Here is a 24,996-nt window from a genome sequence, read left to right as displayed (position 1 = left end):
GAAAAGAATTTAGAAGAATATGTTGAACAACATCAAGGGGACACCATCAGCAAAATCCCAAATGAGAGAAATTCTGTAGAACTAATGACCTAGCTTCTTTAACAAATGACAGGAAAGGAGGGGGAGACCTACACGAGACACATAACCATATTCAGTGTGCACCTATTTAGAATAAGCCAACTATTAAAAAAAATTACAAGCCCATTGGGGAAATTCATTATTTGATCATCACATGCTAATATTTTTAGTTAAGCTAATGGTATTCTGGATAATGGTTTTGAAAAGTTGCTGTTTTGAGATGCATACTGAAGTATTTATAGATGAACTAATGGGATATTTGGGATTTGCTCGAAAATAATTCATCAAACGTTGCCTGGGTGGTTCAGTCAGTTGAGTATCTAGCTCTTGACTTTGGCTCATAATCTCAGGTCATAATCTCAGGGTCGTGAGATTGAGTCCTGGGTTGGGCTGTGCACTCAGCACAGAGTCTGAGGATTCTCTCTCTCTTCCTCTCCCGACTCTCTCTCTCTATGTCTCTCAAAAATAAATAAATTAAATCTTTAATAATTAAATAATCTAGTTGAGAGTTGAAACCGTATTTATTGGCTTAATTGTTGACACTGGGCGGTAAGTACATGGAGATTTATAATATTGATCCCTATGTGTACTTAGATTTTCAAAATTTATACACACACACACAGAGTTTTATACAGTTTTAAATGTATAGTTTTAAAATTTTACACAATTCATGACTATACCTAAAGTTGATTTCCAGTTGGAGAATTACAGCTTGGGTGGAAGAAGGCTTTCTAGAGCCGCTTGCTGGCCATTACAGGCTACCCAGACTTTAGTACTGGCATCTTGGCATCTGGTTTAACTGCCCAGGGCTATAATATGTAATATTTCCACCAGAACCATTGTTAGGACAAGATACATGTGAGAAGTACTTTTATAAAACTTACAGCTGATAAAATGTATATAGTATAAATTGCTAACATATAATATAAACATGTATAGTTTAAAACAGCACCAAGTATCATATCTTAAATATGTTTGTCTTACATAGAGAGTAGTATATGCACTTTTTAAATGAGTTAATTTTTATAAGTGAAATATATATTCTATAGGCATTTTTCATTTTGAGACATTAGATTTTCTTTCTCTGAAACATTTCTTTGTCTTTTCTAGGAAGTTATTTTAGGTTATATGAAAGAGGTTCTTCCTCATCTCTAAGACTTAGCAGAAACTCTGATTTGAAGAGAATAAATGGATATTGTTCCAAGCCACAAGAAAGTCCAAAAGCTCCAGCCTGTAAGTTTTTATTCATTTTTCCAGATATGGATGAAGCAGTTCCCAAAGAGTGAAACAACTTGGAATCAAAAGACCCTAAAAGACAGGCTGTTCCAGGGGTTCCTACGTCCTTCCCGATCTTGTACTCCATGCCTCCCAGATTGTACTTACATTGGCTCACGTGAAGCAGTGCTTTCTTCATTTTCCTTGTCTGTCATTTTTACCTCTTATTTCCAGGGTTAGATTGGAGCTTTTTGTTGGAGAATAGATGGACCAAAGTAAGTAGAAATCTTGAAATGGTCTTTCAAAGAACCCCAAAGATGAACCAAATTGGGAGACGGTATTTTAGGTACAATAAAACTAGGGCTAGCCTCTGGCTTAGGCATTAATTTCAGCCATCATTAGTCTTATTCTTAACTCAAACACTTGTCACTGTCCACTGTGGAAACAAGGAGTATAATATATAAACTGTAGGCTCCAATGAGCTATTTGCTTATTACTTCTTCATGGGAGTATACTAGCGTCAGGCAGGTCTTGGTAAATAGAAAAGAACTTGGTAAATAGAAAAGAATATTTATCAAGAGCTTAAAAATGTTTATACTCTTCAACCTGGTATTTCATTTCTGGGGATCTGTCTTCAGGAATAATCCCTATATATGAAAAAAAGCTCTGAATATAAAGCTATTCCCATATTTTATATATAATAGGAAAATGAGAACTGATCTAAATGTCAGATAATCTGGGAATGATTAAACCGTATGTTAGATCTACTTGATGAGATTGTGCAGCTGTAGGAAATGGTGCTTATAAATACCATGTACTGGCATGGGAAATGTTTGTCATAATGTCAGTGTACAAATCAGGATACAGACTTTTATATCATGTGTAAGCGTAGCATGGTACCCAAATAAATGTGTAAATTTATATAAAGAGACATATAAACCCCCATACTTATGGTGTTAAGACTTAGGAAACACTACCAAAATAAAAATACAGTGATTCTGCTATGGCAGGAGAATTAGGGATAGTTTTTATCGTCTTTTTTTACATCTGTACTTTCCAAATTGTCTTTAATGTACTTAAAATGAAAACAACAAAAAACAGTAACTATAGAGCTGTGCTAAGTGCTGGAAGGGTTAAAAGATAAAACTAGAGCAATACTATTTCTGTACTTTTAAACCTCTTTTCTCACCTTCAGTTCTTTATGGATTTTTCTCCTAGGGACTTTCCAGCTCCTTTGCTGCTGCCTTCTGATTACACAAAAAGAACAGCACAAGCAAAGGTGCGGAGGAGGGCATGAGTGTGTCATGTAGGCAGCCACATCAAGGAGATGGTCTGTCTGCAGGAGATGTAGGCAGTACGTGGAAGTTGGATGAAATTATCTTCAGGGTCCCTTCTAATACTAACATTCTGTGACTCCCTAAGTTTCTGTTCCTTCAGTGACATCTTTTTTTGAAAGACTTTCTCTTACAGTCGGTGGCTGTGTGCCTTTCTTATTCATCTCCCTCTTTTGCCACTCCACTTTCCTCCGCTGCCCCTTTCTCCTGTGCCCTCTCTTGGGTCTTTATCACCTTCACTGGCTCTCCCTTTGCACCATTGATTATCTCGACTCTGACTTCATTAATGAGACCTATTCAGATGGCATAAATTTAGACTCAATATTATATAAAAAGGCATACATGCTTTTTCCTTTCCCTAACTGGTTCTTTTCACAATCACCTTATCTTGGTTAACAGTACTGCTGTTGTCTTACTCATTCACGTTTGAGGTCTTCTTTGATCCCTTCCTGGTCTTAATTTAATCAGCCTCCAAACCCTTTCAGTCATCTTCAGGTAGACTTTTTGTCTCTGTTCCCACCGTTAAAACTCCAGTTCAGAACATATCACCTCGTTCTCTTTACAGCTTCCCATTTGAACTTGTTGCCCACTCTATTCTATCCTTCTTTTCTCTCTTCTGTCTATTATGCAGATTAATCTTCTAAAACATTAACTTCTTCCTTGCTTGAAAGTGTACCGTGGTTCCCAAATCAGGTTTAAAAAGCGTAGCCTGGCATTCAAGATCTTTTGTTATCGTATTTTACCTTATAACCTTTCTCTTTTTCTACTGAAGTCAAATAAGCTTCTCATTGTTCCCTTCTTAGTTCATCTTTACCTTTACGTTTGTTTCTGGTGTTCTTTCAACTTTCAATGGCTAAGAAATATTTTTATTTTACCTCAGTCCCCACAGAATTTTGGAACCTTATTTGAGAAATGAGGCATCCTAAGAAATCCCATTTGAATAAAGCTCAGATTAGCTTGAGGTTTCTCAATGTTTCTGTTTCATGAATAGCTAAAAAAGCACAAATAGCATTTTTTTAATTGCTAAATTTGAGAGTCATAACCTCAAATAAGATTCCTTGTCTTGTTTTTTCTCATAGACACTTACAGCCACAGAGTGCCATTACACAAACCTACAAACTGGGAGAGGAAGATCCTGATATGGTCAGGCCGCTTCAAAAAGGAGGATGATATCCCAGAGACTATCTCGTGAGTGCCGAACATAGGGGTTATAAGCAGCTTTTCTTCCTTGCTGATTTCAAAGGCAAAGCATTTCCTTTGAATCTTACTAAGAACTTTCAACCAAATTTTAGAATAGTTGTCACATCTCAAAATGTTTCCTCTTTGGCAAATACCTGCAATAAAAACAGTGCTGGAAGATCTTGTATCTCATTGATACGCTGTGTTGTGCCTACTGGAGAGCTGTCGGGTACTCTGAAGTCAATTGACTGATTTCTTTCCTGAGCTACAGGAATGTGACTAAGCAGTAATGTTCACTTTTCTTAGCTTATTTTTAATCTGGGTGTATCAGTTAGGTGCCATTGACAATAATTAATAGTTATATTCTATAAAATCCACTCAGGTATTCAACAATACTTGAATAAAGGGTTATTTTTTTATTCATAATAGCATAGAAGTATTTAGGAGTAACATATTCTCTTACTGAGATCCCAGAAAGCATGCTTTCCTATCCCTCTCACCAACTTCCTTAAACCCAGCCCTCCCAGGATCCTGGGACTTTTTCAGAGTCTGTGGACGAGTGTAGATTCCTCTAACCCAGGGTTTCTCAACCCCAGTGCTATCAGCATTTTGGGCCAGATAGTTCTTTGTTGGTGGGTGCTGTTGTGTACATGGTAGGATGTTTAGCAGCACCTCGCTTGGCCTTTTCATTTCCCGAATGCCAGGAACACTCAGTGAAAAAGGTCTCCAAACTTTGTCAAATGTCCCCGGGGGCGACAGAAAAAAAAAACCCTGATTAAGAACCATTGCTCTAGGGGCGCCTGGGTGGCTCAGTGGGTTAAGCCACTGCCTTCGGCTCAGGTCATGATCCCAGGATCCTGGGATCGAGCCCCACATCGGGCTCTCTGCTCAGCGGGGAGCCTGCTTCTCCCTCTCTCTCTGTCTGCCTCTCTGCCTGCTTGTGCTCTCTCTGTCAAATAAATAAAATCTTTAAAAAAAAAAAAAAAAAAAGAACCATTGCTCTAGCCTGATGTTAAAGACCCTGACTGGTTTGCATCTTGGCCAAGAGAGATTCTGAGAAGCAGGTGCCATCTCCCCTGTGGGGCACCATCATTCGGAGATAGGGACTTGGGACAAAGCTCATAGACATTTCCTTCTGGTAAGAACCTATTCCTTGAACTTCTGGCTTCTGGTTTCAAGGCACAATTTTAAACGATCTGAGTTCATTCAGGGTTATCTTTTCCCAGGAAGAGAAGTGTTAATTGCTTTTTTTGTTTACAACAGCTTTAATAGCCATTCTACTTCTGCTGGTCAAAATGACAGTGTGCTCTCCTGAGAAATAAGAGCAAGCTGGAAATAACAATGATATTAAGGTGGGGTTTTTAAAAAATATTATTTATTCATTTGAGATGGAGGTACAGAAAGAGAGTGAGAGCAGGAGCAGGGGAAGAGGCAGAGGAAGAGGGAGAAGCAGATTCGCTGCTGAGCAGGGAGCAGGACTTGGGGCTCCATCCCAGGACCCTGAGATCACGATCTGAGCCAAAGGCAGATGCTCAGCTGACTGAGCCACCCAGGCACCCCTAATATTAAGTTCTTGCCTGTGTCTTAATTTCTTCCACAGTATTCCAGGAGAAAACAAGCTGCTGCATCCCCATGGCCCTAATAGGTGCTATGTAGATTTTTGCCATGGAATACTTTCCTCAGTCTGCCTTACGGGTGGTTCCAGGATCCCCCTCAAGCCTAAAGTACTACCTACTGAGTCACCCTAGAATGTTCTGCTATGAGCCTGGGCAAGTGTTCATCCTTATGCCGGCAGTTCTGAACAGGCACTGCTTAACTTGCCCATTCTGATTGCTTCCTATAGAATGGAGGGCAATCTCATGACCTTATTTAAATGTATTTTACTTTTATAATGTAAAATATTTTTAATGTATAATACTTTAAAAAAAGATTTATTTATTTGACAGACAGAGATCACAAGTAGGCAGAGAGGCAGGCGGGTGGGGAGGGGGAACGGAGAGCAGGCACCCCAATGAGCAGAGAGCCCAGTGCAGGGCTCTATCTCAGCACCCTGAGATCATGACCTGAGCCAAAGGCAGAGCCTTAACCCACTGAGCCACCCAGATGCCCCTAATACTTATTTGTTTAAATTTTTAGAGAGAGAGCACACTGGCGTAAGAGCAGGTTGGGGAGGGGCAGAGGGAGAGAGAGAATCCCAACCAGGCTCCATGTTCTGCGAGGAGTCCGACTCAGGGCTTGATCCCACAACCCTGAGCTCATGACCGGAGCCAAAATCAAGAGTTGGCTGCTTACCCGAATGAGCCACCAGGTGCCCCTGAATGTAAAATACTTCTAATGAAAAGTAAAATAGATTACTTTTCAGGACTATCACGGCACTTTAGTTGGAAATGCCAGTTCACATGAAATACTGTCAACGTGGGTAGTTTGGGTTGGTGGACTCTCAGATGCTCTTAATAGAGCAATCCATTGTCCTTAGCAATTGTCCCTGGTTCCTCTCACCCTGCTGCAGGCCCAGCTTCAGTTCCTGGAGAACTCTGTTCACATGGCTGCCTCCCTGGGTCCCCTCTTACATCACAGCATCTATCCTTTCAGGCTTCTCCTACCACCTGCAATGCCTGGACCCTATACCTCCTTCCAAGCATTTTTAAAGTACTTTTTTCCTCCTGATTTAAAAAGTATTATGTGTTAAAAATCCGGGGGTAAAAAGCAAGAAGGAAGTTAGCACTTGAATCCCATCATCTCGAGACAATCACTTCCTATCCACACCCCTACTGAGTAGGCTGGTGCTCTCTCAAGGTTCCGTTTGGACTCTTCATGCCCTGCCCTGAAGATCTGCCAGACTCATGTAACAGAACCACAACTCACTGGCTACAGACAGACTCACAAGGGTGCAGTGGCCTTCCCTTTAGACTCTCCCTTGGTGGACCTCTTCACTTTCACACAAGAACAATAATCCAACCCTCAATTTTCTGTTAAGGCACACGGGTCTCTATTCAGTGGGCAGGTTCAAAGAGGAACTTTCCAAAGAGCACAGTCTGAAGTTCACTGTCATGCAGTTTCAGCAAAATGTAGTTAAAAGGTAAACACTGAGGAAGTATTGCTTAAAGAATCTTTCTGCTGTTTCAGATAGTCTCTGGAATCTATACCTCGTTCTAAATCTGAGTATTAGATTTAGATTATTAAAACTATTCCTGCTTCAAGGCAGAGAGCGAAAACTTAGGTATAAAGATCATACTGTATGACTTTCTCCCACATTTGTTTTCTGAACTGTGATTTGTGTTGAAATGTACAAAACTCATGAAGTTCATTGCAGTATCTCTTATTATTAAACAGTCACTGTATCATGTAGCATCTTCTTAAGAACCCCCCCCGGGAGAAACAGCTCCTGTTTTCACTTTAGCATTGGCTGCTAGTGTGAAACTTGGAAGCCAAAATTGACTTCCAAGCCAATACCAAGCATAGAATAATACCCCTTGCCTTTTTTCCCCCTTTGTTCCTCGATCCACTTCCTGTCTTCATGCTGTCTTCTCTTTTTCTTAAAGTTTGTGCTATCTTACTTGATTTTATTAATAAGTTTAAGGTGAGTTGTGAAAATGCCTCATCTTCCCCCTCACATTTCCCCAAATCCTGCAAGATTTCCAGGCCCGCATCTTTTTTTTTCTATTTGTGGTACCACTCCATTTCTGATTTGTGTTACAGAGAGTTTTATTTCCTACTGGCAACTTCAGAAAGAGAAAAGTTAACTTTCCTTCATAATCTCATTGTGTTACTAGGTTTGAGATGCTTGATGCTGCAAAGAACAAGATCCGAGTGAAGGTCAGCTATGCAATGATTGCCCTGACAGTGGCAGGATGCATCTGGATGGTTATTGAGGGCAAGAAGGTGAGCACGGACTTCCTCTCTGCCGCTGTTTTCTACAAAGGATCTACAGGAAATCAGGGGTTGACCCTTTTATTTATTCTCTTGAGAAGAGGGGGCTACTTTCTACATGAGAAATGATAAGAAACAAACAATGATAAGAAATAAGGCACAGTAGGGGCAAACCTGGGATGTCATGCCTGGGGATAAATAGCAAATCCTAATTTTGGCAAGGTAAAAGACTAAATTAGTTTCACACAAAGTAAAAAGAAAGTGTTTAGTTATCACAGATGTCGTAAGTAATGTGAAACCAGAAAAATGTCCCTGGTGTATCTAATGATGACACTGGCATGTCTGTACAGCACGCCCAGTAAGTGAGCGTCTTTATCCATGCTTCAGTTGCCTTAACCCTGGTGAGCATTCTAGTCACTGCTCTGGACTTGAAGCTTGGCCACATGGAGCCATATGTGTAAGGACAATAGCTCCTAAACAATTACATAGGCATTCAAGTCTAGAAATCTTTGTTTTAACCTAGACTGTTATTAATAGCTATCATTAATTGAATACTCAGTCTTCTAAGCACTTGGATTTTCTTTCATTTGAACCTCACAGCAGCATGACAAAATAGGTACTATTATTAGGACCTCATTTATAGATGAGGAAACATAGCTAAGAAAGCGCTGCTAATTTGCCCAAGGCCACACATCTCCTAAACAGCAAAGCCACAGTTTGAAACTAGACCTAACTGAGGCGATAGTAAAATTGCTCCACTTATCAAGGGCTCATTATACAGCAGGCACTGTTAAACTATCCTAAGAACCTAAGCAGTAGGTTCTCTTATTATCCATGCTTTATAAAAGAGGAAATTGAAGCTTAGAGATACTAAGTCATTTTCCCAAAGTCACATAGCTGGGCAGGATAAAAATTTAGAGCCAAGTTTGCAAGTTCCCAAACTCTCAATAATAATATCTTGTGCTTAAAATATAGGGGTTTTTTTTATATGCAGCAGCAATGGTCAAACCCTTATTTTATTTTTTTAAAGATTTTTTATTCATTTATTTGACAGAGAGAGATGACAAGCAGGCAGAGAGAGAGGAGGAAGCAGGCTCCCTGCCAAGCAGAGACCCTGACCTGGGGCTCGATCCCAGGACCCTGAGACCATGACCTGAGCCAAAGGCAGTGGCTTAACCCACTGAGCCACCCAGTGCCCCCAAACCCTTATTTTAATACCATGTCTAATTTTATAAATCACAGCTTCCATGTGCAAAGAGATGGCTTGTGTCTATTATCAGATATTAAAAAGGTTCTCCTACCAACCTAGCAGTAACTAACTTCCCTTATCTCCAGTGAGTGCAGAGTAAAAGGAAATGCACTTCTGGCTCTCTTCAGACTTCAGGAGTGGAAAATACTGACCATTTAGATTGACCTTTTGGGAGCATGAAAGACGAGTGTGCAGGACTGGGTGAAGCTCTTTTGACATCTCTATTCTCCCCCACTTCAGATTTCTTCTGGCTTCCTCTTTGACTTCTCATGCTTAGTTCTCAGACTGAAACTTATAGAAGCATGCGGACAGGACATAGGGACTTCTAGAATTCCAAGAAGTCTGTATTGCTTTTGTATACCTGATTGTACTAAGCTGAGTCTAAATACTCTAGAAACGAGTTATCCCTTGAGACTTCTTCTAGCCTCATCTAATGGTATATACCATGAACTTTGAGAGTTTCTCTCCTTTATATGCCAGAAAACCATCTCATTTGTTTGACGTGGAACTATCCATTCCTTACAAGTTGGGAAGTGCTACTAGAGTGGAGAACTTTTAGACTTAGTGCTATTTAAAAAGAGAGGAATTAGCCATTGTGTTTTGTCCTCACCATCAACTTACCATTCCCTTTCTCCTTCCCATACCTAATTCTTTATATGTGAAATTACACAGATATAAGAAAATCCCACCTTGTATAGGGTGCTAGTTTCATTTATTTGGTATAAAACTTTGGAAACTGGTCTGCTTATGTAAGACTTACCAGCATGTAACAGCTCACAGGGAGGTAAACGGGAAGAGGATGGTTGGCTCTCCCCCACTCCTGTTTGCTGTCAAAGAATGGAGTAGTGCGATACAGATACTGCTGAGACTCATTAATCACAGTATTTGGTAAAGTCTGGGATCCCAGAGCTGAATATTTTTGGTAAAAGAGGAATAAGGAGTTAGAAAGGTATGAAAGTATACAAATGAGTTGGGAAAGGAGAAATGGTAGCAATAAAGAACAGGGAGAGGAAAAAAAGGATAGAAATGGAAATAAAAAGGTATTCAATACTAAAGAGCGGAAAAGGGAAAAGATAAGGGAAGAAATTATAAGGGAAGAAGCTGGATTTAAAGAAATAGGCCAGAAAAAAGGTAGAGGGTATGGCATTTCTCTTATGCTTGACTGGATGGGCTACTGGACTGTGAAGTTCTAGAGGAAGCAGAAGGCACACAGAGGGGGGCTTCCGTGCTCAGTGTGCCCATGGCAGAGCATTTTGGGACTGCACTGGCCTAGTTAATCTGCTGACATAAGTGTGGGGTAATGACATCCTCCCCAAACCCTTTTTCAAATTTGTTTCATTTTAGGCTGTCAAAAGAAACGAGTCTTTAACAAGCCTGAACTTAGAAAAAAAAGCTCGCCTGAGAGAAGAAGCAACTCTGAAGGCCAAAACAGAGTAGCAGAGGTATCTGTGTTGGCTGGATTTTGAAATTGCAGGAATAATGTTGCAGCAATTAGCCTGTATTAAAAAAATATGGTACGAGGATCCATTTCATGAAAGTATGGTTTGCACAGATTTGTAATTTCCCCATTCCTGATACAGTGGGACAAATAAATTTCTTTAAAGAAATGACTTGTCTATATTTTTGTGGCTCTGATCCAGGTTAAATGCAGCTTTCAGCTTTCTGGAGGAAATGAATGAAAAATGGGGCAAGTTATTTAAACCTTAGTATTAACTCTTTAGAGAGTCAGATACCATATCTTTAATTTCCATTACCAAAGTGATTTTCTCTGCAGAAGCGAAATGGCTTGTAGTTCTATATTTCTGTGTATTCATTTCTAGAGAGATAAGGAAGGCCAGCTGCGTACACTGCCTAGGTGCATCTTGGAGAGCTAACCTCCCCAAATGCAGTGGTGCTTCTGAGAGTCCTGCAAAGCAGCCTGATCAGACTCTTCCATCTTCAGGCATGCTGACAGACAGAGGCATGTCAGAGAGCAGTCTTGTAAAAGGTTCCTGTAAGGTGAGGAGAGTGGTCTGGCCACAAGTTTCTGAGAACTCTGAAATCCCAGCACCATGAAGTTGCTTGGGGCCATCAGTCACCTTTTCTACTCCATAGCTTAGAATTCCCAATTGGTCCTCTTCCTTTTGCCTTTACACTGAATTTCTCAATTATGAATATCTTTCAAATACATTTTCTTACAAGTTTTGAAAGATAAGCATTTGCACATGGTTATATATTTCATTTACATTTTGGGATACCAAGCCATTTATTTTTAGGTATTGGATGCTGGATTCTATTTTAAATATTCTATTTTATATATTTCATATATTCTCACATGCCTCATATTAATGGATGACATGGACAAGTCTGCATAGCCATCCCAACCTGCCAGTTGTCTCCAGAGGAGTATAGCCGATAGAAAGTAATATATGCATCTGCATTGGAACTTGACTTAAAAAACTACTAAGTGAAATGGAATATACCACATTTTATTTCTTTATCTGATGATGTAGGTGATGTTTCTTGATATACTTTTAGAGTAACTGGACCTTAGCTTTTTAGATACCAACTTCTTTGATTTTAACTTATTTCTTTTAAAAATAAGTAATTTTTCTTCATAGAACACTATCACTTTTAACTTCTAAATAAGTATTTTAAAGTGTTATCTTGGAGATTTATTGCAAAAAAAAAAATGTTTCATTAAACCAAAACTCACAAATGTTACTGTACAGCAAGAATTTTCATGATCATTTTTCTTTTTGTCTCATTCTCCTATTCAGTTACTTAGAGTAACTACTACTTTATGGGTTAAATATAAATTTCTTGGCCAGAATTTTGGAGTTGTCTCTGTCCAATCCAAGTTTTCTCACTACCCTCACATAACACCTTCTTGACAGTCATTCCTTACTAATAACCCTAATACCTTATATTCCTCAGAACTTGTCAAGCAAATCAGACTTAATGAGCGCTATTTTAAGATACTAAAGTATACCAAAAAAGGCAGTTTACCCCTATTACTTTCAATTATTGTTTTACTATTTTTTGCTTAATTTCTGTATTTTTTTTCACGTTTATCATGTCTCTGTAGGTAAAGTGGGCAGAAACCATTTCCCACTTTTTATTTCCTAGAAGCCCTATCTGAATAAAGTTAATACACAAGCCTATGGTCAGATACTTTTTTAATAAACAAAAATAGTATGGGGACATGATTCCAAATGTTTATTGAAAGTAGGCAAGGAGTGAATCAAGTGGTGGTATAATTCATTGTCATTCATCAAACATTACCTTAATCCCTTATATATATAAATACTGAGAATACAAAATGAGTAAAACATACTTCTTTACAGAGCTCATAATTTATGGAAACATGGCCCATGTAACGGCTACAATACAAACTGGTAAAAGATATATTCTGAACTTTATGTAACAGTCGCTATAGAAAGAAACAAAACCTAACTCAGCTGTCAGTTGTGGTTCCAGTCAAGCAGGCAGTGCTGGTCCACAAAGTGGTGATTTCTGTTTCAAGCATGGGTAGGAGTTACTAGGTCAGACACATAGTGAAAGAGAATAGCCACACCATTTAGACATTAAGTCTGCTTGATCATCCTGAGGCACAGTCTGACCAGGGTAGTGAGAAGTGCCTCAGCAAAATGCCATTTATAATGTTTTTGATTTACTTTCAGTTTTTATCTCGATACAAAACTTAAGATGTTTAACAGACCGAACCAATGAGTTATTTTTCCCAATTTATAGACTTGATTCCATGGAACCATTTCACGTGTGAGTGGCATCTGCCATACATCTCCATTCCATCACTATCCCAGGATTATGTTCTTACTCATCTGATCTCCTGAATCAGGAGCACTGGAGTTATGCCAAACTCTGACTCCCCTCACTTAATCAGTCATCCTGTTTTGTTAACCTTACTTTCAAATATTTCTCAAATACACTCAGAGGAACAGAGTGGGAACCTACTCAGGAATAGACACGAGTTAATACCAGACCTGAAGATTAAAAGTCAGAAGCCCTAAGTTCTAGACTTGCTTTTCCAGTTGTCCTTTGTAAATTTAGGTTATAGGTCTGAAATCTTTTAATCTAAGACAATGGGTTTTTGGGTTGTTTTTAAGATTTCATTTATTTGTCAGAGAGAGAGAACATGTGAGCACAAGCTGGGTCCCTGCCAAGCAAGAAGCCCAATGCAGGACTTGATCCCAGGACTCTGGGATCATGACCTGAGCTGAAGGCAGGCACTTAATTGACTGAGCACCCAGGCATTCCACCACAACCCCCCTTTCTTTTTTTTAAAGATTTTATTTATTTATTTGTCAGAGAGAGTAAGACAATGTTAAAAAGAAACACAAAACCATACCAAAATTAAGAGAAACCATCTTTTTAAATACCTTTTTTTTTTTTTTTTTGCCAATTTGGCTCTACTAGTTGATTTCTAAAGGGTTTAGTAGTTACTCATCCACAGTTTAATTGTTTTGTCATTTCCTAATGCTGCTGATGCAATGATGTTTTCTGTAGGATGACAAGCTGCTGAGATTACAACATCTGTATGACCTTGTAATTTCTGTACAATCTCTTTAGTCTGAAGGTTCCAAATGTAAACCAGATTATCTTCTGATCCAGACACAATCCATTTCCCACCAGTAACTGAAAAATTGGCAAATATGCAGTATTTCTCATTCTTATGACCAGTGTATGTTTTCAGACATCGGCCTCTGCTATAATCCCACAGTTTAAGAGTATTGTCCAAAGTTGCAATTAGAAGATATCTTCCGTTTGGAGAAAATTTTACAAAAGAGATAGGAGGGTTATCATCATCAACAAGTGTTTTTAAACACTGACCTGATGCAGCATCCCAAATTCTACAGACACCATCATAGCTACCTGACACAATCAAAGACCCACTACAATTAAAATGAACAGCAGAAACTGGGTCAGAATGAGCAGACAAAGTCTTAAGGCACTTTCCTGTTTTCACCTCCCATATTTTCACACTCTCATCGAAAGATCCTGAAATGATGAGATTGGATGGTGGATTGAAATTACAGCAAAAAACATAATTACTATGCCCCTTCAGCGTTTTCAAACATTTTCCAGATCTCACATCCCAAATCTTTAGCGTCTTATCATCTGAGGCAGAAACAAGGCGACTGGAATCTGATGACCAGGCAACATCTGATATTTCCAGATTGTGACCATGAAGTGTTTTCTCATACTTTCCATCATAGGCTCCCCAAATTATAATTACTTTGTCAGCAGAAGAACTTGCTAGCCATTCTCCATTAGGACTAAACTTAACCGATGATACTGCTTCCGTATGTCCCACGAGAGTAAATTTAAGAGCATAGTTTGGTTTTTCAGACATTTGCTTGTTTGGGTTGGTTGATGAGGGGAGGAGGCCCAACTCTGCTGCTCTAGCATCCCCTGCCTCCTTTGTCCCCATGGTTCTGAAGCTCCCAAGTCAGTAGGTTAGGTAAGCGTCCGGCCCTGAACCAGGAAGCTCAATATTCTTTCTGCCCAGCAAAATGAAGATAAAAACATCAGACTCAAAAATAAACAGCCTTTTAGTGATTATAATTTCCGGACTGTCTTTAAACTTCTCTATACAATGATTCAGCAGCACGGCTTGGACCTCTTTTTCCTCCTTCCTCTGTAAACAAATACTTGATAAAAACATTAAAAGGGTCCAATGCGCTGTCGGCAAGTGAGGTATGTTTGGGGTGTTTTGTGAACGTATAAAGCCGTGCAAAGTGACTAGAGGCGTGGGTGACCTACAGGAAGTATTTTCTCACCTCCCCTCCCCCTACCCCGAAACGTTTAGAACACTAAGCAAGCCTACCAGTCAGACTTTCGGTACTTGAGCATGAATGAATTACCGGCTTAAACAAACGATTTCAGAAGGTTAAAAAAAATAATAATGACAAACAAAAAAACCTGCGTAAGCATCATGAACTGCGGCCCGGCGGGCCTGTGGGCTGCACTCTCCGGATAAACACTAGGGCACACGTCCACGTCAATCCAACCCGGCCGGCAGGACAGCGGAGCGCAGGAGCACGCCAACTTCGAGCTGAGATGACCAATGGGAGAGGTCGGCCTGCGCTTGCGCAAAGGAAGGCGCTGGCGTTTCTTCCGGTTTTCTTCGCCGGAGGCTGCCGCACGCAAACGCAGGACTTCCTTGTTTGGCCTGTGGGTAGGTTGACTGGTCTTATCCCGGACCTCACTGACCAGCGTCAGTAGCAGTGAATGTTTCAAAGAACATTCATTTCTTTTTGGAAGCCGTGTCACAAGAAAGAAAGGAATTTTCCGATTCCGTTAGTGGAAAGATAGCTCACATTTGGCACTAGCTAGTCGTCGAGCCCCCGCCCCAGGCGCCGGTGACTGAGCATCGGCTTCACGGGCGGCTTCTGCTCCTCTCTACTCTTGTGGAACAGAGCTGGTGGCGTGTACTTAAGACTGCAGATAGGCAAGGGGGAGCTTGACTGAATTTATGCCCAGATTGTAAAGCTTCTGGTTTAAAAGTTTGGGGTAAACCTTTCGGGAAGGAATGTATTGTGGGCCTCCAGAAGCCAGTGCTTAGGACGTGGTAGTGCCGGGGAAACGAGCAAACGTTTTACTATTTCCTTGCGCTTTCTTAAACTTTTTAAGAGAACAGATCAAATCTGCTTAGGTGCTTGAGACCGAAAAAGAAGTTGCTGGGACGTGGTTGAGAAAGGTGAAAGTTAACTCGTCATTGGCTGCAGAGAGTCTGAAGTTTTAAGACCTGTTTAATGGCCCTGAGAGTGCTATGTAAAGATGTATGCTTTTCAGATGTTAAGTTACTGTCTTCTTTCTGGTTCAGTCCCTAGAGCATGCATCTGGTTCAGTCCCTAGAGTCCCTTGAACTCTTTATTTCAAGCCCCACCGGGGGCGAAGAGCGCTAACTTTAAAAAAAAAAAAAAAAGTTTACCAAAAAAATTGGAAGCCTGATGAATTTCTACTTACCTGTAATTGCTCAATAAAGAGTGCTCAAGAATGTTGTTGTTTACAAGGGAAACCTTGTAAACTTTCGCTGAGCTGAAGTCTAGAGGCAAGTATCTCTTTTGCTTTTTTTTTTTCTTTCTTTCTTTCTTTTTAACGTAAACTCAAGAGTTACGTGCTATACCACTTAGCCAGGCGCCCCGCCGCAAGTATCTCTTAATGATGTTTTCTGTTAGCCAGCAGTTAAAAGCATTTGGGAATGAATTCTCTTAGCCTATATTTATTAGGGATAATTTAAAAGTCTGGCCTTTAACTGAGGCACAACGACATAATTAAATCACCTATAACAATCGTATAATAATATAACCTCATTACCTTAAGACCCTACTACTCTAGTTTGGAATTTGGACAGGAATTGGACAAAAGCTTCAGTCTTAGGTAGTGCAAATTAACGGTGTAATGATAACGAGATGCTGGAAGTAGGAAGAGGATCTTTTAAGTGGTTTGAAACATCCACTTATATACATTAAATTAGGATTCTTCTTAGATCTTTTTTAAGGCAAGGGCACATGGACCTTTTCCTCTAACATTTGAAAAAGAACTTTTCCCTTTTATGTATCTTAAAGGTCAGTTGTTATTAAACTCTGCCATTTCCCTCTCTTTCTTCCTGTTAGCCTGAATTGCTATCATTTTTACTGGGAAGCTTAGAAACACTCTAAAATTCTGTATCAGTTGAGACTATTTTCATTTTTATTGACTCATTAAAAAATAGGGGCGCCTGGGTTGGCTCAGTGGGTTAAAGCCTCTGCCTTTGGCTCAGGTCATGATCCAGAGTCCTGGGATGGAGCCCCGCATCCGGGTCTCTGCTCAGCAGGGAGCCTGCTTCCCTGCCTACTTGTCATCTCTTCTGTCAAATAAGATCTTTAAAAAGAAAAAAGAAAGTGCTATAGAGAACAAAGTGTAGGCTTTGTTTCCAAGATTTTAATTTGTATTTTTCCAGTAACTGTTATATATAGTAGGAGAGTAAAGAAGGAAATTAGACAATTTGTGACGGTAGGGCTAGGACGGGGTGTTGGTGCTGGGGTATGTTTTAGTAACCCACTAGTAGGGCTAGGACGGGGTGTTGGTGCTGGGGTATGTTTTAGTAACCCACTAGAAATATCACACGAATGAGAGGAACAGTCCAGAATGTCTTGGTAGGGGGCGCCTAGCTGGCTCAGTACAGCATGCCACTCTTGATCTAAGAATGGTGAGTTCAAGCCCACATTAGGGGTAGAGTTTACTTTTAAAAAAAAAAAAAAAAGTGTTGATAGGAATAACTAGAAATTTTTCTCCAGATTTTCCCAGAATGTGAAGAAATTTCCACTATTAAAATCCATTTCTAGATGTCAGAATTTTTTGTTTACAAATAGCATCAGGAATTTGTGTAAAGAAATTAAAGCTCTGAATATAAAATCTTTTTATCATGTTCTAATATGTAGTCCTGATACGGTAGTCCTTATAAATTGGGCCTAAGAATTTTGTGGCATAGGTCCTTGGGAGGAGGGGGGCATCAGCAATGTGGAGTGCATAGGAGTAGGAAATACTGATACGGGTAAACCTAAAGTGGCAGAAACCATAATTAGAGCTTTGCATTTGCTGCTGTCAAGCAGAGTTCCTCACATGGTTCTGTTTTTAACTATTTTTATTTTTGCTGTTCCTAATAACCAGATAGGTGATTTGGAAGTTTCCCTCTCTGTAGAAACCAATTTTTCTTTAGATTTCCCACAAAACTTTTAGAACTGAAAGTCTCAATGGTTGAAAGGTTCATTTCCCTTCCCCTCAGTCAAGTTTGCAGATATTATAAACAGAAATGCCACAAGTTTAGGTCATTTGTTTTTTAATAATTTTTTTTTTTGGTAATGTATATCAGGACTCAGATTAAGTCCTATTTTAAGGACTGTCTTGACTGACTGCTTTCATTGCAATTCCAGTTACCAAATCCAGTCCTCAAAATCAAGCACAACAGAACGATGTATAGTTGCTTAGGACCATTAGCAATTTAAATCTATAAAAATCTAGTTGGACTAAATATGGAGTGGTGCAGAATTTATCTAAACTGAGACCTTTTTAAAGTGAAAGGGGGAGACACTAAAATAATCAGCTGATGTTAATTGCTCTAAAACCCGGGACTATACCAAACCAGTATAATCACTGACTTTTGGAGGACTCTCCTCAAATCACAACTTAATTTTGGAAAATTCTACACTCTATATGGTGATAACCCTGTGCTCTTCCCCCACCGCTGTAGTCTCCTGGGTTTCTATTTTCTCCTCACCCAACACTAAATAATGCTAGGCACAAGTGGTTTAGATAAGGCAGTGATCCAAACTGTGGATTTCCATGGGCTTCCTCAGGTGAAATGAGTATATAAAGGAATTTAAAGAGTAATTCTATTCTCTGCAGAAACATTCAAGATCACAGATAGTACCATATATTGACTTTAAAATCAGAAAAAAAAAAAAGACTTTTTCAAATTGGCAAATGAAAAAAGGGGCAAAAGTCATCTATGCTAGCTTTAATAAATTTGTAAACTCAGCCATTCTGTACTATAGATGGCAGTGTAGTCTGCAGGAACTAATTCTAATTTTGCTTTAAGATTCTTTTCAGAAAAAAATACCTGGCCAGTAGAATCAGCAATACATACAATAGTAAAAATGTTTAAAAAAAAAAAAAAAAAAGAAAGAAAGAGAAAGGAAAACACACGTACATAATAGCCTAAGGCAACCACCTGCTTCCGCATACGTTGGATATAACTGACAAAGTTGTTTTTCTTAACTTTAGAATAGGTCAGAAGAGATCAATGTGCTATTTTTGATAATACAAACACATGGGGTTGATTATATAAGTTATCCTGTAAAATATATCCATAACTTTTCACAGAAGGCATAAGGTTTTTTGTTTTTATATAATGAATTGCTATGACAGTGTCTTGCTTTTGTAAACTAAAGGTCAAATTAATGTCCTCTGGAAAGATAACCACATATAAAACATAAGTTGAGACACTAAGAGCTATTAATTTCTGGCTTCAAACAGCAGCATAAAAGAATTCCTTTGAATTTTCTTTTGTAACCAAGTACCCTTTACTAATATCACATCGATGCATATTCCTTCAGTCATTTAGTATTTATTGAATAGTCTACTATGTGCAAGGCACTCACCCATGGCCTGACAGACCACATTCAAGTACAAAGAATCATCAGATCCATTCCAAATCAAAGCGTAAGAACACTTTGAACAACAACATAGAGTGGTCATAATGATGAAGTAAGCAGAACATACTCAACATACATTAAAAGGTGATCTAACTTTTGATATTCCTGGGGACAGTACTCCTTTAGGAAGTCAGCTGTGTTAAATTCACGTCCATAGATGGCACTGCTTTCTAAGGCAGAATTCTTCATTCCAAAGCCTTTCTTTCACTTTGTCAGTACCTTCTACATTTGAGTTTGTTGAATGGAAACACGTTTATCCATTATGCTACTACACTCAAAATCTATCATTTGCATATATTTTTTTTTTACTTCTGTTTTGTCAGGTTATATACAGAATTTTAGCACCACAGAAGGGAAAAAGAAGTTTGGGCTGAGAAGCTCTACTTTACCAAATTATGTAACCTAAAAGCAACTTCATACCTTAGTTATTTTAAGGGTGCTCTTGAGAAAGAGCCAGGAAAACTGGTCTGACAAAAAGCTGGACCAGCTCTGGCTGTTGTGTAAGTCTAGTTCTGGGAGTTCCTGGCCCAGAACACCACCTCCACCGTGACTGCTGCTTTCTTCCAGACACAAACTGCATAGCTCTGTCCCACCACTAGACAGTGTCTGAGGTTATGACCTTGGGGCAGAGTAAACTCTCCTAAGTCTTAACTCTGTCATCTGTAGTGACAGTTATCCACCTCAAAGGCAGTTGGAGGATTAAAAGAGAAAAAATGGAAGCCCTTACCCAGGCACCTGGCACACAACAGAGGCTGAAAGACTAGATGCCTTTTTGATCTATGGGAATCTACCCATAATCTTCTTCTTGCCCCACACTTCCAAATTTTATACCCAGTAGCAATTTGATATTGTTAAAATTAGCATATATTTGCTTTACTTCATGACACATTTTTGTGATGTCCTGGTACTCACTGCTATTACCTATCCTTTTCTGAAATAAAGCATATTACAGAATACTCTGCGTTAGCGTAGACTTATGGTACTAGTGTCCCATCTGGCCTTCCACAAGTTGAACTTTAGCGTAGACTTATGGTACTAGTGTCCCATCTGGCCTTCCACTAGTTGAACTTTAAAATATATATATATATATATATATATATATATATATTTTTTTTTTTTTTTTTTTTTTTAAGGAATCTCTATTCCCAACGTGGGGCTCAAACTCATGACCCTAAGATCAAGAGTTGCATGCTCTACTGTCTACTGACTGAGCCAGCCAAGCACCCCATGAGGAAGCAAAATTTTTTTTTGGTCAATCTTTTTCATTTTTAAATTGTTTTTAAAGTAAGATAACTTTTGAGTAGGCTCCACACCCAGCGTGCGACTGGAAGTCAGGACCCTGAGATCAGGAGTCACATGCTCTACCCACTGACCCATCCAGGTGCCTGATAAAAACTTTAACTTTTGATAGAGAAATGTAACCAAAAATATTTCCCAGGTTGGCAGATACATACTTACTCTTCTCACCTAACAACAGATGAAAGTGACTGTTAGTGGCAAAAAATTCAGATTCGAGACTTCATATATAGATAAGTACACCTGCTTCTCAAATGAGCAAATTTTGGAATGTAGGAGGTAGAACATAGTACATAAATATGAAAAGCAAACAATGCCCCTTTCTAAAAGTGGATCCCTTTTCTTCACTGAAAAACATTCTTACACATCAAGATTTCATATATATATATATATATATATATATATTTATACACACACACGTGTGTATATATGTATCCACAAGCCCTAAAACATCAACATGCAATGACTTGCCTACTGATAGAAAAAATGTCACAAAACGAATCAAGCAAGAAAGAAAAATCTTCCAACTTGAGGAAAACCCTTTTATAATGCAACCCCAAATTGAGGGATTATAAATAAATGTTTGTTTAGCACTGGAAAGTAAATTCAAAGTTGCCTGTGAGTGGCCACATAAAACAGGATTTAACTGACAAAATTTGGTTTCTAAAATATGTTACATACTTTTTTACTCGGGAAAAATCAGCAACAATCTGGTATAATAATTCAAATTTACTGTGGGGTAACTGCCATTGCTTGTATTTGTGACAATATGAAAAAATGGCTCAGAGCCCATTTAGCTTTATCTGGCACTAGACAATCCTGGGCAACAGTTTTCAAAAACAGTGTAGCTGACAAAGGTTTTAAAAGGCGCCCTACGTAGTGACAAGAAGATGAGGTTAAAATGTTACACAGAAAACTCTCTCCTTAATCTCTTTTCCTTTCCTGGTATTTTTCTCAATCTAACCATATCTACCCTGCTTGTCCTTCAAATACAGGGTGCCTTTATATCCTAAATGCTTTCAATGCCTTTTTTCACCCACCTAAGTTTTCATTTCAAAGAATATACTTTGAAAATGTGGAGGAGGAAAAAGAGAGGGGGGGTGGATAATCAAGCTACTTTCCCCCCAGATTAGTATATATTGCAGAAGAGTTTTCTTGTGTTGAAACTAACACTTTTGTAATAGGTAACATCTTAGTGATAGGGTTTCAATAAATGCAGTGTAAATTAATAGAATCTGCCAGCCAGAGAACTACAATTAGGACTCAGTTACCTCCTAAAGTCTCATTTCTGTAAATAAAAGGGCTGCTTTATCAGTTCAAACTGTTACGCTGGGATTTAGCTTTCAGTTAATTCCGATTTTTATATTAAGAGTATTTTATTGCAAAAAAAATTTAGCTAATCTCTCATGAACTTCCAGGACAGGAACAAGATAAATTCCTGTTTTCAATAGAAAACAGACCAAAATAGTGAAATGGACTTTAATTCATTCACTGAGACACCCGCAAATGCAAAACTCCCAATGTACACTCTTCTTACTAACCCAGGGAAACAACTTTGTGTGCTTTATCCTTTTTCCATTCAAACTGGTTTACCAAAAATGAATTGAAATTTTTAAAATTATCCAGCAGAAGGTACATAATTTAAAACATCCTAGAGAAATGATGTGTTACCAGCGATGTACAGGTTAAAAAACTCAGCCACAAGAAAAATCAAAGCTAAAAACAAGATTTTTACTATGAATCAGTGCTTCTATTACCCTTCTGAAAGAAGTTATATTTTAATGTGATGTAAAGGCAAAATTTAAAGTCTTTCTTTAAATTAACCACCTAATTTGTCCCTAAAATTACAAAGAATCAAAGTCTTTTACAGGTCAAGTGCAGTAAACTAAAATGTCCTTTCAGCACAAAGCAGCACTAGAAAAAGTTATAGATGGGAGTTGACTAGTTTTGCAGTGGCTGCTCCATCAGTAACAGGCAGACGGTATCCATCCAGAGCACAGACACAACCACAGACTAGATGCGAAGAATGCGTCACACACTTGGCTGATAAACGTCCTTTGTCTTTGTATCTTTCTACTTTGAATGAAGTGGACTTTTTTAAAGTTTAAATCAGGTCTCATAAATTGGCTGTTTAAATAACAACATGATGAGGTATGAAAGCTCTGAATATCCCTAACATTCAGCAGGATTTACCAGAGATGCATAATAACCTGTCAGGGGAACTTCCAAATAGTTACATTTTGGGGTTATAATGAATTCTAGAAGAGGACAAGGTTAAAGAGGCTTAAAAGGATATTTCTCTGAAACAGAAGTTAGCAACTTTTCCTTCAGAATTCATTTTGAACAGCATATCAACAAAAAAATCTTCTCTGATAGTGTGTCCCAACATTGAGCCAAGATGGCCAACTAGCACCAAGAAGTCATATTGAACTCAGTTGCAGTTCTCTTGGCAATTAAGCTTATATTTTCATTCCAGTCCAAGCACAAATGTGGATCACTGAAGACAGTACTGGAAGCGCCATTTGCAGGTACATTGCAGTTATCATTAAATGAGCCAGAAGGTAGAAACTTTTCATGTTATGGAGGGACCTGACTGGGCAGTACTAGTAGATGAAATGATTAGGGAAAAATTAGGTTATTTAAAAAAAAAAAAAAAAAAATCCCTGCCCTTATTTAGGTTGAACAGGTCATGTTGAGAAGATGATTATTTGTTTAAGAAAGGATGCTACATTAAAAGGATCATGTGTGTAGCATGAGTACATTAAAATCAAGCTGCACTGGGCTATGAAAAAAGGTTTCCCTAAGTAACCTTTAAAAGTATGTGTTATCTGCCAGTCACAGTGGGGAAAAGCACCTAGGGTGAACTCCAATTTAATGAGGACCTTGATCAGGACCACAAAGCCTGAAACATTTGTTTTAATGCAGAAACACAGCCTCTAGTCACACTGGTTGAGTCTGGGGAAATTGGAGGGATTGGGCGGGGGGTTGTTTGTTTTTACTTTTTTACTGAATTACAGGATATTGTTTTGATTACTAAGGATTCTAAATCTTCATACCAGCATTAAAACTGAACCACTTCCAAATCCTAAGACACATAAGACCAAAGAGAAGCAATAGCCATACAAATTAATGTGCCCCTCTCCTTTCTGCTCTAAGGGAATCTTCAAACCAGTATCACATTTAAGAGTCAAAGTGTTAATTCTTCAGCATTCCTGACAACTAGAAAGCACATTCACTGAAGGCTGAAGGTGAGGGAGCGGATGGTTTAACTTTAATATCTGTGAAGAATGGCGCCAATAGAGGCAAGAAAACCATCCAGTCTCAGTAAGGATTAATGCAAATTTGGCTAGAAAAGCCACCAGGTAATCCAAGGGTTCACTGTGGAAGAACTCACGAGAAGTACTCTGAAGTGTACACAACAGGTCTAAACATCTCCCCTTGTTGCAAGTAGTTGTGTGAAATTCAAGATAAAGGTTTAGTCTCATCTTTTAATATCAGTGTTTTTCCCCACTTTAAAGGGAATGAGGAGGAGTCCTCTTTTTCCCCCACAAAGACAGGGAGCCACATTAATATGTGTATAATCCCATGACTCTTATAATATATAAGTGCGGATCTCCAAAGCCTAGGGATTTTCCGTGAGAGTGGGCCGTTCTGGTTACCCTTTTTATTAGAAGGGTATTCCACCACAGAGAGCCAGAGGTTTTCCACATGTGTATAAGAGAGCAGGTGCGCAAGGCAAGCAAATGAGCGCAAACAGTATTATGGAAAACATTTGAGAAGTTAGCTCCATGAGGACTGTGGGCTCCACAAGAGGACTTGACTGGGTAGCCTGGTCTGACACAGGAACATGAAAGCAGAGTATTGCTTCAAAGCTGGAAACCTTCCATAGGAGCCTCACACTGCTGGAAGATGTACTGCTGCTGACTAAGGTCAACCTGGGGCGCAATGCTGCTGTCCTCATCCTCGGTCCCGAAGTAATGCTCGATAAGATCAAAGGCCTTCTGGTAGATCTCCTGGTTTTCATGACTCTGTAAGAACTCAATTTTATCCAGACCTAGAATGAAGAATAAAGAAGAATCTGTGTCTGTGTACATACATATTCTTTGTATGTATCTGTTGGAAATGCCAATGAAACTGTATTTTGCCATGCCTCCTTATTGTAAAGGAAGATTTTCTTCTCTATATCTCGTTAGTATTTTGTAGCAGCATAGAAAGTATCACTGGGATTATATCTGAATGCTCATATTACAAAATGACATCTTAAACAATGCAAGCAACACTCGGTCCCCAGAAGCAGCAATTTCCCTAACAGTCTTCACATATCACCCAGTAGCTAAGGCCAGTAGCAGAAGTGTTCCTTTTGACCTGTATCTGTGACCTAATTAATTCTTGGCTCTAATCCTAAATTCTGAGCTATCCAATATGTCAACAAATCTATATAATACCCTTAAAATAGCCAGAGTCAATTTCTACTACTTAAACTAAGAAGTCCAACTAGAATAACCAGCCAACATACTCCCTTTACTAAGTTTAAGCCCATCTGAGCTAGGTTTTTCTTTGACTTAAGTAAGCAGCC

The 24,996-nt window shown here is 38.9% G+C and overlaps 3 protein-coding genes across 5 annotated transcripts in view; 1 reads left to right on the top strand and 2 right to left on the bottom strand.

Annotated features, from left to right (window-relative positions):
- Positions 1 to 10,532, top strand: part of FAM162A (family with sequence similarity 162 member A) — a 28,264-nt gene extending 17,732 nt beyond the window's left edge. For both annotated transcript variants that reach the window (XM_044252224.1, XM_044252223.1), the window contains 4 exons: positions 1,189 to 1,311; positions 3,707 to 3,815; positions 7,580 to 7,688; positions 10,270 to 10,532. In XM_044252224.1, the coding sequence (XP_044108159.1) occupies positions 1,189 to 1,311; positions 3,707 to 3,815; positions 7,580 to 7,688; positions 10,270 to 10,362 (434 nt within the window). In that variant the 3' untranslated portion in view covers positions 10,363 to 10,532. The remainder of the gene's footprint in view (positions 1 to 1,188; positions 1,312 to 3,706; positions 3,816 to 7,579; positions 7,689 to 10,269) is intronic.
- Positions 10,533 to 13,287: 2,755 nt separating this feature from the next.
- On the bottom strand, positions 13,288 to 15,303 carry WDR5B (WD repeat domain 5B). Of its 2 annotated transcripts, none has more exons than XM_044252222.1 (2): positions 14,848 to 15,303; positions 13,288 to 14,426 (listed from the first exon to the last, which is right to left on the bottom strand). In XM_044252222.1, the coding sequence occupies exon 2, from the start codon at positions 14,354 to 14,356 to the stop codon at positions 13,358 to 13,360; it is 999 nt and encodes a 332-aa protein (XP_044108157.1). In that variant the 5' UTR covers positions 14,357 to 14,426; positions 14,848 to 15,303; the 3' UTR covers positions 13,288 to 13,357. The 2 variants fall into 2 exon arrangements, with proteins under 2 accessions (XP_044108157.1, XP_044108156.1); XM_044252221.1 differs by having other exon boundaries at positions 14,753 to 15,302.
- Positions 15,304 to 20,948: 5,645 nt separating this feature from the next.
- Positions 20,949 to 24,996, bottom strand: part of KPNA1 (karyopherin subunit alpha 1) — a 69,090-nt gene continuing 65,042 nt past the window's right edge. The window contains exon 14 of the mRNA XM_044252220.1: positions 20,949 to 24,474. Coding sequence (XP_044108155.1) covers positions 24,287 to 24,474 — 188 coding nt within the window. The 3' untranslated portion in view covers positions 20,949 to 24,286. The remainder of the gene's footprint in view (positions 24,475 to 24,996) is intronic.

Source organism: Neovison vison, chromosome 6, assembly GCF_020171115.1.
Source record: "Neovison vison isolate M4711 chromosome 6, ASM_NN_V1, whole genome shotgun sequence".
Taxonomy (NCBI): Eukaryota; Metazoa; Chordata; class Mammalia; order Carnivora; family Mustelidae; genus Neogale; species Neogale vison.
The sequence above is the reverse complement of the archived record's forward strand: the minus strand, read 5'-3'. Positions and strand labels throughout refer to the sequence as shown.

Bases quoted from the DNA above. Each gene is read 5' to 3' on its own strand.
- WDR5B (XM_044252222.1), bottom strand. From the start codon at position 14,356: ATGGGGACAAAGGAGGCAGGGGATGCTAGAGCAGCAGAGTTGGGCCTC.